This window comes from Hemicordylus capensis, chromosome 3, assembly GCF_027244095.1.
Source record: "Hemicordylus capensis ecotype Gifberg chromosome 3, rHemCap1.1.pri, whole genome shotgun sequence".
In the NCBI taxonomy this organism is placed as follows: Eukaryota; Metazoa; Chordata; class Lepidosauria; order Squamata; family Cordylidae; genus Hemicordylus; species Hemicordylus capensis.
The window spans coordinates 230165301-230182706 of NC_069659.1; the positions used below are offsets into that span (position 1 = coordinate 230165301).

At 42.1% G+C, this 17406-nt stretch overlaps 1 protein-coding gene across 10 annotated transcripts in view; it reads right to left on the reverse strand.

Annotated features, from left to right (window-relative positions):
- Nucleotides 1–15327, reverse strand: part of CTNNA3 (catenin alpha 3) — a 1115062-nt gene extending 1099735 nt beyond the window's left edge. For 3 of the 10 annotated variants that reach the window (XM_053307749.1, XM_053307748.1, XM_053307751.1), the window contains exons 1-2: nucleotides 14106–14418; nucleotides 9626–9732 (exon numbers count right to left, since the gene is read on the reverse strand). In XM_053307749.1, the coding sequence (XP_053163724.1) occupies nucleotides 9626–9732; nucleotides 14106–14190 (192 nt within the window). In that variant the 5' untranslated portion in view covers nucleotides 14191–14418. Of the gene's footprint in view, nucleotides 1–9625; nucleotides 9733–11355; nucleotides 11564–14105; nucleotides 14420–14639; nucleotides 14892–15145 lie in introns of those variants that run through there. The other 7 variants (XM_053307736.1, XM_053307737.1, XM_053307734.1 and 4 more) reach the window with 7 other exon arrangements.
- Between the last annotated feature and the right edge of the window lie 2079 nt (nucleotides 15328–17406).

Below are 17406 nucleotides of genomic sequence, written 5' to 3' on the forward strand. Positions count from 1 at the left end.
ACGTTTTAAAGAGACACATTCAAATGAATGTCTGCACGTTAAAGACTTCAGTGTTTTTCTTAATGTGGATGTATGAGGCTCAGTCATGGAAGGAAATTTCAGCTTCTTTTGGAAAGCAGATATAACAGCACCTAGGGAACTATTCCTACTGGCTCTCCAAACAATATTGCACTTTGCACTAAAACTGAGGTTTTTGCACCAAACTAGACAAGAAAACAAAAAGCTTGTTTAACAATTTCTTATCAAGCAGTTTTAACTGCTGGCTAGCCATGTTTTAGTAAAGGTTATTGTGATTACTTTGTAATTACTATAAAGTAATTAAGAAATTTCAGCTACTTCTTCCCACAAATTGGAAATTAAATTTATTTTTATTTTATTTTATTAATTAATATATATACCACCTGACTCCAGAGGCTCCAGGCAGTTCACAAAAACTAAGACACAAAACCAGCTATTAAAACAAGAATTAAAAATTTTAGAACATCCAGAAATTACAGCAATTAAAAATCTAAACAGCAATTAAAAATTTAAAACTCAGACACTACTAAAAGCCTGGCTTTAAACATGTGTTTTAAGGGCTCTTTTGAAGGCTGCTAAAGATGTTAAACCACAAATGTCTATAGGGAGCTCATTCCACAGCCTAGGGGTGACTACAGAGAAGTCCCGCTCTCGGGTCACTGCCAGACGAGCTGGCGGTATATGGAGATTGACCTCTCTTGATGATCTTAATGTGTGATGGGGATCATGCAGAAAAAGACGCTCTCCCAGGTAACCCAGTCCTAAGCCATGTAGGGCTTTAAAGGTAGTTACCAGAACTTTGTATTTTGCCTGGAAATCTATTGGCAGCCAATGCAATTGCTTTAAAACTGGTGTAATGTGGTCTCACTGAGACACCCCAGAGACTGGTCTAGCCACTGTATTTTGAACCAAATGAAGTTTCTGAATTACAAACAAAGTCAGCCCCATATACAGCATGTTGCAGTAGTCAAGCCTAGAGGTTACCAGAGAGTGTACCACAGTTCTGAGATCAGTGTCCTCAAGGAACGGATGCAACTGACATATCAATCAAAGTTGATAGAAAGTGCTCATGGCCATCGCCTCAACCTGAGAAACCAGAGTGAGGCCTGGGTCCAGAAGCATTCCCAAGCTACGTAGTGCAACCCTATCCAGAACAGGAAGATCTATCATGTCCTTTGAATTATGACCCCTCACCATGAATACCTCCTACTTGCTTGGATTCAGTTTATTATCCCTCATTCAGTCCATTACTGCCTGTAGGCAGGCATTTAGGGGAGGTTATACCATTTCCTGATGATGATGTCATGGAGAAAAATATTTGGGTGTCATAAACATATTGGTAACACTCTACAAATCTCCTGATTATCTCATTCAGCGGTTTCATGTGTACTGGCTGGGCTGGGCGCAGGGCATCTGTGCCTCTAGTTCTCCCCCATTCCCCCACACACACTGGTGCTGCCACTGTTTCCATACCCACTGTCCCCACTGCGCTGTCCCCACCCCTGGAGCTCCAACCCCTGGCGCTGCTGCTGCTGAGCCTTACTTCCTTTTGACTGGCAGGTGAGCTGGAGAGGGAGACTGCGCCACCCTCTCCGCTGCCTGCTGCCATTGCCATTCCCCTACAACCATCATTTTCTCCCTCCCCCCGCTGCTCCTGACCCCGGTGCTCCTGCCTTTTGGCTGGCAGGTGGGCCAGAGAGGGTGTGTGCTGCCCTCTCCGCCGCCCACCCGCCCACCACCACCTTTTTCTGCCTGGCAACTGGGCCATCTTTCCTTTGGGTCAGCAGGCGGGCTGAAAAGAGAAGCTGTACCTCCCGCCCACTGCTACTATTGCAAAGCAGTGCCACCTATTCCCAAATCCCTGAAGCACTTCAGAAGGATACCATGGTCGATAGCATCGAAAGTCACAGAAAGGTCCAAAAGAACCAACAGAGTCACACTCCCTCTGACCATTCCTTGGTAGAGATCATCCATCAGGCCAGCCAAGGCTGTCTCCACCCCATAGCCTGCTCTAAAGCCAGTTTGAAATGGATCTAGATTATCAGTATCATACATAACTGCCTGATCATCCACCACCCTCTTAATTACCTTGGAGACTAGCCTATAATTATCCATCACTGAGGACTCTATGGCAGGCTTCTTAAGCAAAGGTCTCACAATTGCCTCCTTCAAACATAGAGGCATCCTGTCCTCCCTTAGGGAGGCATTTATGATGTCAACTAGGCCATCTCTAACATCCTCTCTGCTAGATATTATAAGCCACGTTGGGCATGGATCCAAAGGACAAGTGGTAGGCTGAACACCTCCAAAGAGTTTGTCCACATCCTCAGGAGTCACAGACTGGAACTGAACCATTCTAATTGAACCAGAGGAGATACTGGACACCTCTGCAGTTGACCCTGCCATAACCATAGAGTCCAAGTCAGCTCGAATGCAAGAGATTTTATCTGTTTTTAAAAAAGTTGTTAAAAGCACCACAGTGGGATAATGAAAAATCCAGATCTGTGTTCAGAGAAGAGGGAACCTGAGTCAATCTCCTCACCATTCTGAACAGGCCAAGACCAGGTGGCCCTCATAGCCTCTCTCTTCTTGAGTGCCAGTAGGTGTTTGTATTGTCTCTTGAGGTGTAAAAGGTGCATAAGGGCCTTCGCGGCTTCTGTTCCTATACTCGATTTGTGTATATGATAGATGGAGGTAAGGGCTTTCCTGGTTTCTACACAGTCCTTATCTACACAGTCCATGGTTTAGATGGACGCACAGGCGGCTTTGTGGTGGAGTCAGCCTTTCTTATTAGATGCTTTTGTAGCTTGAGCATTAGGTCCTCGTAGGTCTTCAGGGGAGCACAAGTAGGTGTCATTGATATGAGATCTCTTCGGTAGCTCTGGAGAGGTTCCACATCGGTAGCAGCTCCTTTAATGTTTTATCAAGTTGAGGGGTCCATTTGGCACAACACCTGCCTTGACCAACAGGTAGAATGTTGGGAGTGTAGCAGGTCTCCTGGCTGGACTGTGGGTTGAAGGACGCTAATTGAAGGGAGATCGGAAAGTGATCGCTATCTAGGTAAGGTGTGACCTTAAAGTTCTCTAAAAATGGAGTAAGTTCCCAGAAATAGCGATATAATCGATGGTGCTTGTTTTGGAGCTGGAAATATAGCAACGGAAACCTGAAATCAGCTCTTTGGGGGCTGAATTGGGACAATGTACATATGACCTTCTTCTGGCCAATCCTGAAGTGCTGGTGGCATTGGGGGATGACTTCAATGCTAGACTGGGGCCTGATAACTACACCCTATTCTCTCAATATCAGCCACCCCCTGCTCGAAGACTGAGGCTCTACCCCTTACCCGCTCTTCAAAAGACCTGAGATCAAGCTATGCAGGTCTTTGCCTGACACAAGCAACTACCGTACTTAACCTCCTAATTCTAAATGGCTCATTTGCAGGGGAATTTACCTATCTTTCCAGCTCCAAAACAAGCACCTCAAGAGACAATACAAACACCTACTGGCATTCAAGAAGAGAGAGGCTATGAGGTCCACCTGGTCCCGGCTCATCCAGGTGGCCAAAGCAAAGGACTCAGCCATGCTCTGGTGCATCACAACCCATTCCTCCAGCAATAGTATGGCTCAGACAGACTCTCATATCCCTCCAGTGATCTGGGAAGTGCACTTTCAGAACCTGTACAAAGATGCCACGGCAGAAGTGGGCTCCCACTACTGGATTTAAAAGAACTGCCCTGTTGGTCACCAGTCACTACAGCTGAGGTTGAGTCTCTATTCTCCCAATCTAGAGTGGTGAAGGCCTGTGGGGAAGACCTTATCCCTATGGATCTTTTAAAAAATAACCTGGAGTGGTGTGCCCCAGTTCTGGCCTCACTATTTACCTGTATTGACTCCTATTGCAGCATTCCCAAGGACTGGGGGATGGTGATCATAGTCCCCATATTCAAGAAAGGAAGAAAGGATGACCCTGCCAACTACAGGCCCATCAGTTTGCTCAACACTATCAGCAAGCTCTGTGCTAGACATCTATATGGGAAACTGTAGGACTGGTTAGAGCAAGAAAATCCGCTTGCAGATGAGCAAGCCAGCTTTAGGGAAGGTAGATCCACAACTGACCAGTGCCTGGTGCCCCAACACTTCATCAAAAAGTACTCCTCCAACAATTCTACCTCCTTCTATGCTGCCTTCATAGATCTTAAGGCCGCATTTTACTCCATCTCTCAAGCTTTGGGAAAAGTTGGAATCCACCTCACTCAATCATCACCTGCTCTATCTAACCTACAGCCTATACACAGACACATCCATAGGTAAGGTGTAGCCCTCAAGGACACCTCACCAACCCTGTCCCAATGCAGAAGGGAGTCAAACAGGGATGCATCCTGGCCCCGCTTCTTTTCAATTTCTACATCAATGATATAGTGAGCCACCTTAGTAACTCAGGTTTTCATCTCCCTAAGCTGGCTGAAAGAAGCATTTCCACCCTGCCCTACGCTAATGATGCCACTATCCTCTCAAGGACCCCTATAGGCATTGGTGGTGCTAGCTCAGTATTGCAAGAGCAAACAACTTGAAATCAATTACCAAAAAACTAAAATCATGGCCTTTGCTAGAAGACACAGGATCTACTCTTGGAGTATTGATGGGCACAGGGTTGAGCAAGTCACATGTTTTACATACCTGTGGGGTGGTCTTCCATGCCTCTGGCTCAAGAAAGGCCCACTGCGATCACATCGGCCTTACTGTGTAGAGGAGCTCAATTGCCATCCTGAAGTTTCTACAGACTAGAGATGGCCAATATGAAGTTTCTACGGACTAGAGGTGGCCAATATGTACTCGTTGCACTCAAACTATTTGAGTCCAAGCCACTGATGAAATTATTCTACAGTGCCCACCCAGGACCCCCCTCCAGTTTTGCCTCACTAGAACGAGTTTAGTCCAAATTTCTAAGAGCAGCCCTACAAGTGCCATGTTGTGTCTCTAATGCTACCCTACAGTTGAAAGCTGGTACAATAAAGGGTGAGGCCAGAGCGTGGATGATCGTTCTCAACCTATGGCTTAAACTATCCTTCAGCCCTTGGGGCCTGGCCCCTTTGACCCTGCAGGACAATTTCCAATCGTCTTGGAAATGGGCCATCTGGACTAAAGTGGCTCTACTGGGCTTTTCTCCTCCTCTCCCACTTGCTATGGGCTGTGGCAAGGCAAAAATGGCCATCAAACAGAGGATATTGCACACGGAGCACCAAGCTGACCTAGGCAGGGCTCCTGGCTTCGTGTCTCTGGAAAGTATTAGATACTCTGCCTTTCCCGCTGCATACCTGACACAGTTGGAAATTCCAAGCCACAGAAGGGCCTTCATTCTCACCTGTTGTCATGCCCTCCCCTCCGCTGTTTTAGAAGGCAAATACAGAAAGATTCCAATCACAGAGAGACTTTGCCCCTGTGACACTGGGGAGGTTGAAACCACAGAGCGTGCACTCCTCTCATGCCCCCTTTATTGAGACAGTTGTGCCAAGCTTATACTTCTGCTACTCCGCAAGTACCCTGGTTGCCCAAGCCAAGCCTACACCTGGATGCTGCTAGTGGATGAAGACCAGGCCTTTTCATATAGCACCGCGAAGTTCTGTGTGGCAACGTGTAAGATCCACCGGGCCCTGACTCCCTGTCCATAACCATGTATTAGCTTTGTATGGTTTTTATCTGCTGACTATTATACCTTTGCTTAGTCTTCCCAATTAGATAACCTATTTTATTTATCATGTTTTAGACACCTCATTTTATACATATTTTATGTTAGTGTTCTTTAAAACATAGATACTAATAGTCATGATTCCCTCTTGTTGCATGTTTTACTGCTCTATTGAAGCAGGCAATTATGCCTTTTATTCCCTTGTACACTTTTTATACCTTTTATGCCTTTTTATATCTTTTTTATGCCCAGTTGGGCCTATTAATGCTATTTTGATGTCCTATTTTGCACCTTTTAACGGTCTCCATATATCTTTTAATGTATTACTATACATCACTTTGCATTACATGATTGCATTGTAATCATCTCCTGTATCTTATGCTGGTCTATGACCGTAATAAAGATGATTGAATGTAATGTAATGTAATGTGTCAAACTTATGGTTCTGGATTGTCAGAACTAGCCACCAAGTATGTCAGCAGCATATGTCAGCTTTGGGTGTGAAAAAGAAATAACTTCTTAAAAACTACAATCCCTTCCTTCTGCAATTCTGTATGGGAAATATAGAACATAGGAAACTGCCATATACTGAGTCAGACCATTGGTCTATCTAGTTCAGTATTGTCTTCACAGACTGGCAGCGGCTTCTCCAAGGTTGCAGGCAGGACTCTCTCTCAGCCCTATGTAAACGCTACAAATACCGCACTTCACAGTACTTGTTGCAACCCGATCACCCTATCGCTCTCTTTAAAGAGAAAAAAGTCCCTTTCGATTTATGGGAAACAAGGTGGCGCTTATACCATCAAGTACTACCACTTAATGCGGCTAAGCCATGGCTCCAAGAGGACCAGCAAGAGTGCCCTAAAATCACCTGCAAACAGAAAGCTAGTGAGCTAGGCAAAACATTCAGGGAAACCCACTCACATTTCTTAAAAGATTGTGTGGTAGCCGAAAGAGTGTGGCAGGGAGTAAGCAAGCTGTTAGAGTGGCCTGATTTGGAAAAACAGACTTGGGAAGAACTAACCTCGGGTTTGAGCGATAGAACCTCCTTTCAAGGTCCCAGAAAGAAACCTTCAAGGAAACGGGACGGAACGGGTGCCCCCATACTAGGGCATTGGAACGTTCCCCTTCTTGTAATCAGGTTAGTAAACTTGTATGTCATTTATGCAATGCTCGTGCATAGGAATAGGGAGGGAAGACGCGACCAAGAGGTTCACGCAGATGAGACAGTAAATCTCTTCTGGAAAAGTTTGTATGGTTATGTGCAAAAAGACAAGAGTATCTCTTCTAAACAGCAATGGGACAAATTGTGGAAATGGACTTCGGACGTAACCCCCCCCCCCCCCCCGATTACCTGATGTGCCTTGTAATCCCCCACCCCCGAGTTACAGTACTACCTGCATATACTTCATAACTCGTGTGTTTCCAAATCCTTGTGTGTAAATCTTTGTAGATATATCATGTACAAACAATCACTTTGTATATAATTGTGCTTTGGCAACGTACTGTATGCTTTGGTAGTTTGTTGGTTCAATAAAAAAATCTTGTCCTAAAAAATCTTGTCCTATCTTGGAGAAGCCAGGGAGGGAACTTGAAACCTTCTGCTCTTCCCAGAGTGGCTTCTTCCCCCGAGGGGATATCTTGCAGTGCTCACACATCAAGTCTCCCATTCACATGCTACCAGGGCAGACCCTGCTTAGCTATGGGGACAAGTCATGCTTGCTACCACAAGACCAAGTCTCCTCTCCATATGAGTTCTGTATGCATTGTGTCAGTGCCCTTGCTACTCAGGGGACATAGAGTCAGTTGTTCATGTTATTCTTTATTGTCATTTTTATAGGGATGCCCGTATTAAACTTATTGCTCCTCTCTTAAAGTATTATCCTGGCCATACGGATCAATTCTACCTGGAATTGCTGCTGTCTAATTTTAAATCTGTTATCTCTATTAACGTGGCCATGTTTTGTTTTGTTGCATCTAAACTTTGTATTAGCAACTTGATTATTCTGTAAATTATAAATGTTTTATTCTTCAATGTATCTTTGGGCTAATGACTGTAATAAACTTACAACTGCTGCTACAATTAATCCTAGACAAACAATCAATGTGACACTGGATGTAGGGGACCACAATGTGTTAATAGGCTATTTCAGTTTGCCAGGATCATTAACATTACTTCCATTTATATGTAATTTTTAGCAGAACATTTCTTCAAGTGTCAGCTACTGGGTGATTTAGCCTATAATATTATAATTGTGTTAGGATTAATGGAAATAAATTAAAAACCAATAAAAGATGTATTTTTATATTGTTCATTACAAATGCCAGGTTACAATAAATGTAAGGGGAGGGGGGATCATGCTTTGCCTAGGGCACACAAAAAAAACCCTTGGGCCAGCTTTGTGTATCTAAACTGCTTCCAAGGAAATACCTTTAGCCTCAACACCCCCAAACCAAAGAGCCTACCTCCTTCAAAATATAAATCTTCCCATAATCCTGAGCATTTGTAAACTCCAGCATGATGTAGATATGCTTGCATATGTTTCCCTGCAGTCACCCTTTGCAGGAGTTAGCAGAAACTACACTGGACCCTCTATCCAGGCTTTTCATCACATTCCAATCCAAGATGTTATAGAAGGAAGTACTGGATTTCTTACAGCCCACTTTCTAATAAAGCTCTGCCTACCTCCAAGCCCTCAACAGAAACAGCTTGACTACTTCTACAATTATCACTACTACAAGAAAACACTGTAATCCCTCTCTGCTTCTTCCACTCCATACCTTATTGTGGACAGAGATGTGTGGGTTCCTGCAAAGGGCATGGCCATCTTTGCTTACACAAACAAAGAAGGAACTCCTTTCCTAGAAAGTCCAAACTCAAGCCTAGCTTCAGCTTTCTCCCCCTCTCTCAGCATTCCCATATTCTACCCCACATTCCACTGCACATGTTAATATGAGAATGTTCAGGAGTGGGAAGACTGTCACAATAAGTTTATTGTATGTACAAACACTGACTTACATGTATTCATATCTAGTTTCTCCAAGCCATGAGCTCACATCATGCAGTAGAATGTGTAAACACAGGGGCACCCTTTCCCCCAGACTTCCAGGCAGAAGTCTGTACCCCCACACCCCCTGGGGGGGGCAAATTTTTGTTTTTGTTTTTTATTGTTAAATTTTTATCCCATCGTTCATTAAAAACAATCCCAGGGCGGTTTACAAAAGTTAAAAAAACATATAATAAAAATGACAGTTAAGAGTATTAAGCTAAAAGTATGAGAACAAATCTGATTTAAAATATATAAAATGCAAACATAAAAACTTTACACAGATAAAAACACACAGAAGCAGCAGTAAAGACAATCATATAAAGACCTAGATAAAAATCCAAGATTTAACCAGCTTTCTAAAAACTTTGTTGGAGTCTGAGGAGTGAATGGCCACTGGGAGAGCATTCCAAAGTCTGGGGGCAGCAACAGAGATTGAGCAACAGAGAAATTCTCTTTATAATGTCCTGGGGAGGCCATGCTGCTACCCACCACTGGGTAGCGCTGTGCCAGGTGGCCAAGTACGTGCATGACTGAGCTGAGGGCAGGCTCTGGCCCACCCTCGGCCCGCTCACTGCCTGCCTGTGGCCCGCCCAATCTCCTCTTATGTGAGACCAGGATCTGACTATGGGCCAAGTGCAGCAAGAGCAGGCGAGCAGCGCTTCCCCACCAGCCAGCACACCTGCACTATGTGTGAGCGAGCGAGCATGTGACACACACAAGCCAGCACACCATGCGAGGGAGCAGCATAGGTCATCCACCAGGGCGGCCATGGCAGCTACAGTCCCAAACGTAGGGCAAAGCCAGCTTGTAAAGGGTCAAGATAATCTACGTCATTTTATATTTCCATAATACACTTCTTGTTCTAATGTACCTGAATTATGAGAGGCTCCAGCAATTTCTCCACTGTGTATGTTTGAATTTGCAGATTCTGTGGATCAATTTTCATTTTCATGTATGGTACTGCAGATGACATTTTACCTGTGAGCACAAAGGGGATAATTTATTAGGCAGCAGCATCAGTAACCATTTGACTTGACAGAGCTAAAGATGCATGTTACTCCAGGGAGCTTACAGTCTAAGATAGACTGTAAGAACCAGACAGCAGGGAGAAGGCCGAGGACAGTGTTCAAAACAAAACAAAAAAGGCATATCTATCAAGACCCTGGATGAATGAAGTTGCACTTAGACACGTTGGTAGTGTTACCTGTGAATCGAAGCATTTCATATTGATCTATATGTATTCATCCTAGGGTATATCGTTAATGGAGAACTGAGCTCTTGCTACACCATTTTGATGGTAGCTGAAGAGAGCAAGAGTCCCCTCCACCTTGTATTCCTGAATGTATGCCAGTGGGAAAGAATCTGCTTAGTATGCTTTGGTTCTCATACTAAGCAGACCTTGTAACTTGCAACATAATATGTATTCTCTATGCCTTGCTTTGTTCTGGCCTACTAGTCAGGAGCGGTGATGATGCTGGTATCTGAACTACCTCCTAGAGGCTGCATAAACACTCCTTTAACAATGGTAGTATTGTAAGCCTGTTGGCCTAATATGGAGTTGTACTGCCGGACTACCTGGCTGGCTTGTTGTGAATGATGATGTATTCAGATGTATCAGTTGTTGTATAAAAGCTTTGGACGGACACCATCTTGGGTCCATCTTGTCTTTGGGAACTATCCCCTAGACGGCCACTTTGTTACTCTGCAGAGTCCAATAAAGTTTCTTTGAACTATAAAGTTTTCTCCTTCTTGGCAAAGCGAAAATTGGCAGTCGTCTACCAAGTAGATAATAACTCGTTGGTTAACAATAGTAGGATCCTATGAACCACTGCCATGAAACAGCAGTTCACTGGATCAGGTATATTAATGCCAGCACAAAAAGACAACTGAACCTAAGGGAGATGAAGGCTTTCAATGTACCTAAGCCTGTAACCTTGCTCTAGAAGAAGCTTAAATACATTGAACTTATGGGTACTTTTGTTGAAATGTGGTATATAAATATTTGTCATATATAAATATTCATTGTAATTTTTTCTATTGATAAGATTGATATTGATTACATCTGAGATCTTTAGAACAATGATCTTGAAGAACCTGTTTTAATAAACCAATGTCAGGTAGCTTTGAAGGCAGTGAAACATGCCTCGTTGGATCTCAGAATGAGGCTAATACAGCAGAAATGTTTATTCCGTGTTTACTGGACACCTCAAAGAATGTTTAATAAGGGCTGGTTGCAGACTTCTAGATGTTGCAGGTGTAATTTGTATGAGAATACACTTATGCATATGGTTTGGTCCTGTCTGGTTATTGTGCCATTTTGGCTTGAAATCCATAAGATGTGGTGTAGTGGTTAGAGTGCTGGACTAGGACTGGGGAGACCTGAGTTCAAATCCCTACTCAGCCATGATACTAGCTGGGTGAATCTGGGCCAGTCACTTCTCTCTCAGACTAACCTACTTCACAGGGTTGTTGTGAGGAGAAACTGAAGTATGTAGTACACCACCACTCTGGGCTCCTTGGAGGAAGAGCGGAATATAAATGTAAGATAGATAGATAGATAGATAGATAGATTAAAAAACATAATTCTGCAGCAATCATTGCCTGTCAAGGACGCCCGTGTTTTGTTGGGGTACATCCCCAGCATATGGAATCTAGCATCACATCAAGAATTGTGGATTCTTTGTGCTGTGGCGGCAGGGGGTGTCACCAAAAGGATTATAATACAGCAGTGGAAGGACAAATTTAGTCCCTAATTGCAACTTTGGATGACTGATATGTGTTCCTTGTAAGCATTTGAACTGGTCTTTTTCTGACAGAAAAATAAAGAAGAGGAATTTTCAGCAATTTGGTAGAATTTTACTGAATTGCTTATGTTTTGGGGAGAAAAGGAGAGAGATCCTTAGAAGAAGGTGGTCCCCCCCCCTTTCCTTTTTTTCTTTTCTTGGTAGGCTGTATTTTATTATGTTGAAATTGTACTCAAAGGATCCTTATTTATTTATTCAGCTATACAGTGTACATATATAACTGTTATCCTTGGTTATGTCATATGTACCACCGTAATCTTACTGAAATAAAAGAAAAGGGGGATATGTTCAAAAATATGTGGTTGTACTAATATGAGAACTAATATTTATCTCTAGACTATGAAAAAAGCAATAAATTTCCTTGTAGTGACTTCAGATTTATGATTTTCTATCCAGAAATCTTTGGCAATGGTCACATATCATTCTACTTTTAAAGTATGTCAGAAAAGTCAATTATTTAGCATTTGGGAAACAAAGAGCATATTCTTCATCAGAAAGTAGCAATATATGTTATTTCTTTTATTTTAATAATTAGCCAAGAAAATATTTAATATGTCAAATTAATGATTTATCTCTTTTAAAAATGCAGCCTGCTACAATTACTACTTCTGTGTTCTTAAAATTAAGATAGATTGTAGTCAAGGGTGGAGCCACCATTGCACAAGGGAGTTCAAAGAACCTGGGCCACCATGCTCAGGAGACACAACTGGCACCCCAGCCACACCCCCTGCAGTCTAACATCAGAAGCACAGGGGGCATGGTTGCATCTGCAGACGGGGCCACGGGGCCCAGTTTGCAAGTAAATAGTACATTAAAGCCAGTGCCGCGGCTGCCAGAGTGCCTTTCCCTGCTTGTAAAGGCCGGGAGACACATTTCCGGCCAGGCTGGGAGCCCAGCGCTGGCTGAAGCTCCTAAAAATGGAGCCCCTGTTTTTGTGCAGCTTCTGTCAGCACTGGGCTCCCAGCCTGGCCAGGAACACATCTCTCTGCCTTTACAAGCAGGAAAGGGTGCTCCAGCAGTCACAGCACTGGCTTTAATTTACTATTTACTTACAAACAGGGCCATGCAGCCGCATTTGCAGATGCGACCACACCCCCTGGGCTTCTGATGTCAGACTGCAGGGGGCGTGGCTTGGGCGACGAGGGGCCAGCAGCAGCAGGCTGGACTGGGGTCGCCAGCATTCTCCCTACGCCACTGATTGTGGTTCCTCCAATTTAAGGAGATGAAGTTACAGTATCATCCTACCAAAACAGAAACAGAAAAGCCCAGTCATTGGCTGCACTGAGTAGCTGTTTTTAGACCATGTGACTGCCGTACACATTTGTCAAAACTATCTGTTGGGAACACAGACATTTCCCTCAACTTTGCTTTAGATAAATAAAGCAATAAAAAATATTGCTTTAGAATACATCAATTATGAGAATTCTAATTCTAATTACACCTCAGGAATTGTTAAAATAAGCAGCTGTTTATGGGTTACACCATTCTCCAAAAAAAAAAAAAAAATCACAGAAGTGTCAGATCTGCTGCTTAACTGAACCTATGCCAATTTGCAACTAGCCATTGTTTCCAGTTGGTTTATCAAGAACAGAATTATCAGGTAAGCAAGTTGTTTTTTTTTTATGGAAAAGGCTTCTTCATATCACAGGTAAGTGCTCCACCAAATTTGTTTTATTTTAGATACATTCTTCCACATATGAGCTCATGTGAAAACAAACCATTATCTTTGTAATAAAAATTATGGGTTCCTTCACAACCTCAGAGATCTTTGAAAACGTCCTGTTTAGCATTTACCAACATAATTATAATCATGGGACTTTCTTACATTTAAGGCAGGATCAGGTTGCAGTGGCCCAAAGTTAAATCTGGTTTGCATGCAACATCTCCTTGCCATAGAAGCTTGTTTGAACTAGAAGAATTCTACTTCTGACTGTGCTTAGAAACAAACCAAGATTGTTTGCATTATCCCAACCAACCAAACTTGGTTTATTCTAAGCAAAGTGCATGAAATACTGTGTCACACACATTCAGGCAATGGAGAGGGGAGCATGTGTTCTTGAGCCTAAGAAATGTTGTGCAGAACAGAGATTTTGCCTTGTTTCCATGCGAACTCTGAACCCACCCATTGCCTTGATCTTCCTTTTACATTTCCTTTCTTTCATTTCATTATTAGCCCTCTGATATGGTGGTATTTTAATTTTTACCATGTACACATTTTGTAGCATCACTAGCTGTTTAGTCCCCCTAAATTTAATTAATTCTTTATAATCATGAAGCTAGGCTTGGGTTTGGTCTTTCTGGAAAATTAATTGTGCTTCAGCATTCCACATTTCAGGTAATAAGACATTTTTGCTGCCATGCTAAATTATTGGAGGGTCACTACAGGATGCTGAATTTATTTGTTTTGAACTCCTGTACCACAAGAAGACTCAGCTATTGTCATTTTATCATGGTTGAAAAGGTGAGAGATGTCAGTGGGTTATTACAAAGATATTTTCAGATTTGATTCTCCCACCCAACTTCTTATTTAACACGCCCTTCACTTACCGCTTACAGGATTCTGTCTCAAACAAAGCCTTTGCACAGATTGCTGCTCTTCCAGTTGGAGCCAATAAGTCAATAACTGGGCCATTACGCCCAGTTCTTTTGGCAGCCTGCTCCTGAAGTGACTTATGCCAGCCTGCTACACATTTTTTAACATAGTATAGGTACAGCCCTAAGCAAGCTTTCTAGGACATAAATGTCACTGAACTCAATGGGACTTGCTTCTGAGTAAAAATGTTTTGCTCAGAATCAAGCTGCATGAATACATGACCTTGTTCAGAACATCACTGTATATTTGTTTGTTTGTTTGTTTTATATACCACCTGACTCCAGAGGCTCCAGGCAGTTCACAAAAACAAAGACAAACAAGACCAGCTATTAAAACAAGAATTAAAAAATGTAACACATTCAGAAGTTACAACAATTAAAAAATCAAACAATTTTAAAGCCAACACTGAAAACTCAATTGAATATAGGCATCTTTCTCAACAATAATTCAACACAGGATATAGCTTGATATTCAGCTTAAATCCTTACTGTGTGAGAGCTTCACACATGGCATCTCTTCAGTTTTTGTGGCAAGACAATGTGTATTGTGCTTCCATCTCCAATTAAGCAACAATAGGATTTTAAAGCATTATGGAATGTATGGAACAGCCACAATAGGTTTTCTTTTCAAAATTGCTTTATAACAAGCCCACAGAAAGTCTGCTATTTGTGAGAGGGAGCTTCATGCCTGTCACATTTGTAGTCTCAGGTGATGACTGGTCTTCGACACCTTCAAATGGCCTGAAAATTACACCCACATCTTTTGTCAATATATAGAGCAACTTGTTTTCCTCTTAATTAATTAACATTGTGTATCTCAGAAGTTAGTGTAGCTTGAACACAGCTATAAGAGTGACAATTATTTTTGCACTATATGTTAAATCACTAAATTTAAAAATAGCTAACTAGTTTCTAGAAAGTCAGTCACAGAACTCAGTTTAATAATAGTTTGTCAAAAAAGGATGTTTTAAAGGTGCTACTACCATATCACTCACCTGTTTCAGAATGCAGTCACCATTCAAGTGCTGAGCAAATGTCTAGGGAATTCTTCTGGAGTTTAGAAGTTCAGTGCAGCTCTTTATGTCTTACTACTTGGCTTATCAGACATCTGCAAACAGAAAGTCTGACAAGCACTCTAGTGTATTTCAGGGTAAGTGACAGGACATAGTGGTTGCTGGACAGGGGGATGGGCAATCCTTAAAGCTATACAGACTAACATCAACTCTTGTGGGAATAATTAAAAGGCAATAATAAAAACATATTTTTCTAGTCTACATGGAATGTGTTGAAACATACCAGTATGGAAGATGCCTTCCAATGAAGAGAAAACAATCTTTGTTTCCAGATAGCTCTCTGGGTTGTTTTCTTCACTCATACAATTTGGTCATCTGCCAACCTCAGGCTCAAAGCAATGACTCAGAATCTCAAAGAGGACAGCAAAGGGATTCATAAGGTTCTCACCCACTGCACTGGAATTGCAATGCTGTTTTTCTTTTTCTGTGTCATATGGCATCCCACGGGGTGCCATATCTAGCTCATAAGATGTATTTTGTTTTCAGAAGGGATGGGGGATGCAGCTCAGTGACAGAGCAACTGCTTTCCATGCAGAAGGTCCCAGGTTCAATCTCTGTCACCTCCAGGTAGGACTGGAAAAGATTTCTGCCTGAAACCTTGGAGAGATGCTTCCAGTCAGTATACGGAGCTAAATTGATCAATGGTATAAAGCAGCTAAATGAGTCAATCCATATAAAGCAGATTCTGTTGTGGCCAACCTGACTACCACTTTAGACCCAGAGTTACCAGTCCAAAATTATGTAAAATCCAGGCCTGTGTCTGATTCCACTTTATTAAGAAATTAATTAATGCCTGAACTCAGATGAACTGACCAGTACATGATACCCAGGTCTCATGACTTGCCTCTGGGACAGATGGTAATTGCTTTGTGAAGGTAGGGGCAATCCAGCATTGTTTCTCAATGTTTGGGAAACATGTAATCAAGAGACACAATCGCCAGGCTTGCTTTCCTGTCTCACACGTATCCAAAAGTTATCACTGTGTAATGCTTTTACAGATGCATGTTAGGAAGATTTACACACACTAGCAATTTGGATATGTTGTCCAGATCATTCATGTTGGACCAGAACTCATAGTCCAGCAGGCCAGGCTGAGATCTGTATCTTTGTCAGCTCTAATCTATATCTTTATCTGTATCAACTGAACTCCTTGCAACAGGAGTTCAATGGAGTGAAAGGAGTAAACTCCTAAAATTGTCTGGAACTTGCTCTCATGTAATGTCTCTGGGGGAAGCTAGGAGCTGAGCTCACATTTCCTCTTACAGAAAATTTACAATAGCCATTGGTCATAGCTTTGCTATCCAGTGAATTGACTTTAAAAGACAGGGGATAATCCTGTCTTTCTCTGAGGAGATATTTGTAATGTAGAATTAGAAGCATTGTTTATAGCTTCTTGCTGTTTTTAGAATTACACCCTAGGTATATGTACACAAAAGAAAATGATTTAATTACTCTTTCACACATATAGCCTTGCTTCTTCTTTCCTAACACTTTTGACTTTTAACATTCTTGAAGACCAGGTTCCAGAAAGTCTAGGGACAAGAGAAGATGCCCATTTGCAAGCTCAGAGATGCAGATTTGCTTTGGGAATGTCAATAGAACAATATTCTTCCCAACAACAGTTAATAGAGGATGGATCCCAGATCCTGTTTACCCTGGACTGACCAAATATCCTGAACTATTATCAATAATTAGAAGACAGGATCTAGAGGGTAACAGCAATTGACACCTTCTGTGATCCAGGAAGGATGATTATTTTTTTTTTTTTTTGCATTTTAAAATTTTATTGGTTTTTACAATATCTTAACAATCCAATTACATTTAATTAAGTAAATGTTGAATTCCCACTTACCAATCTGCATGGTTCATATTGGCTATACAAATCTATCATTGCTATAATAATTCAAAAACACATATACTCCACATTGCAAATTCGATTTTACCCTACCCAACCTGCTGTTGTTACTAAATTTCAAACCCTGCTGAAAGGACCATATTGGAAAAATAGTTCTTTAAGTAAAGTAAGAATGGCTCCCAATCTTCTTTGAAACATTCCAAGTTTTCATCCCTTATGAGTGCTGTAAGTTTTGCCATCTCAGTGTATTCCAAAATTTTTATCAACCAATCTTCTTTTGAGGGCATTTTATTGTCTTTCCATTTCTGTGCATGTGCTATTCTAGCCA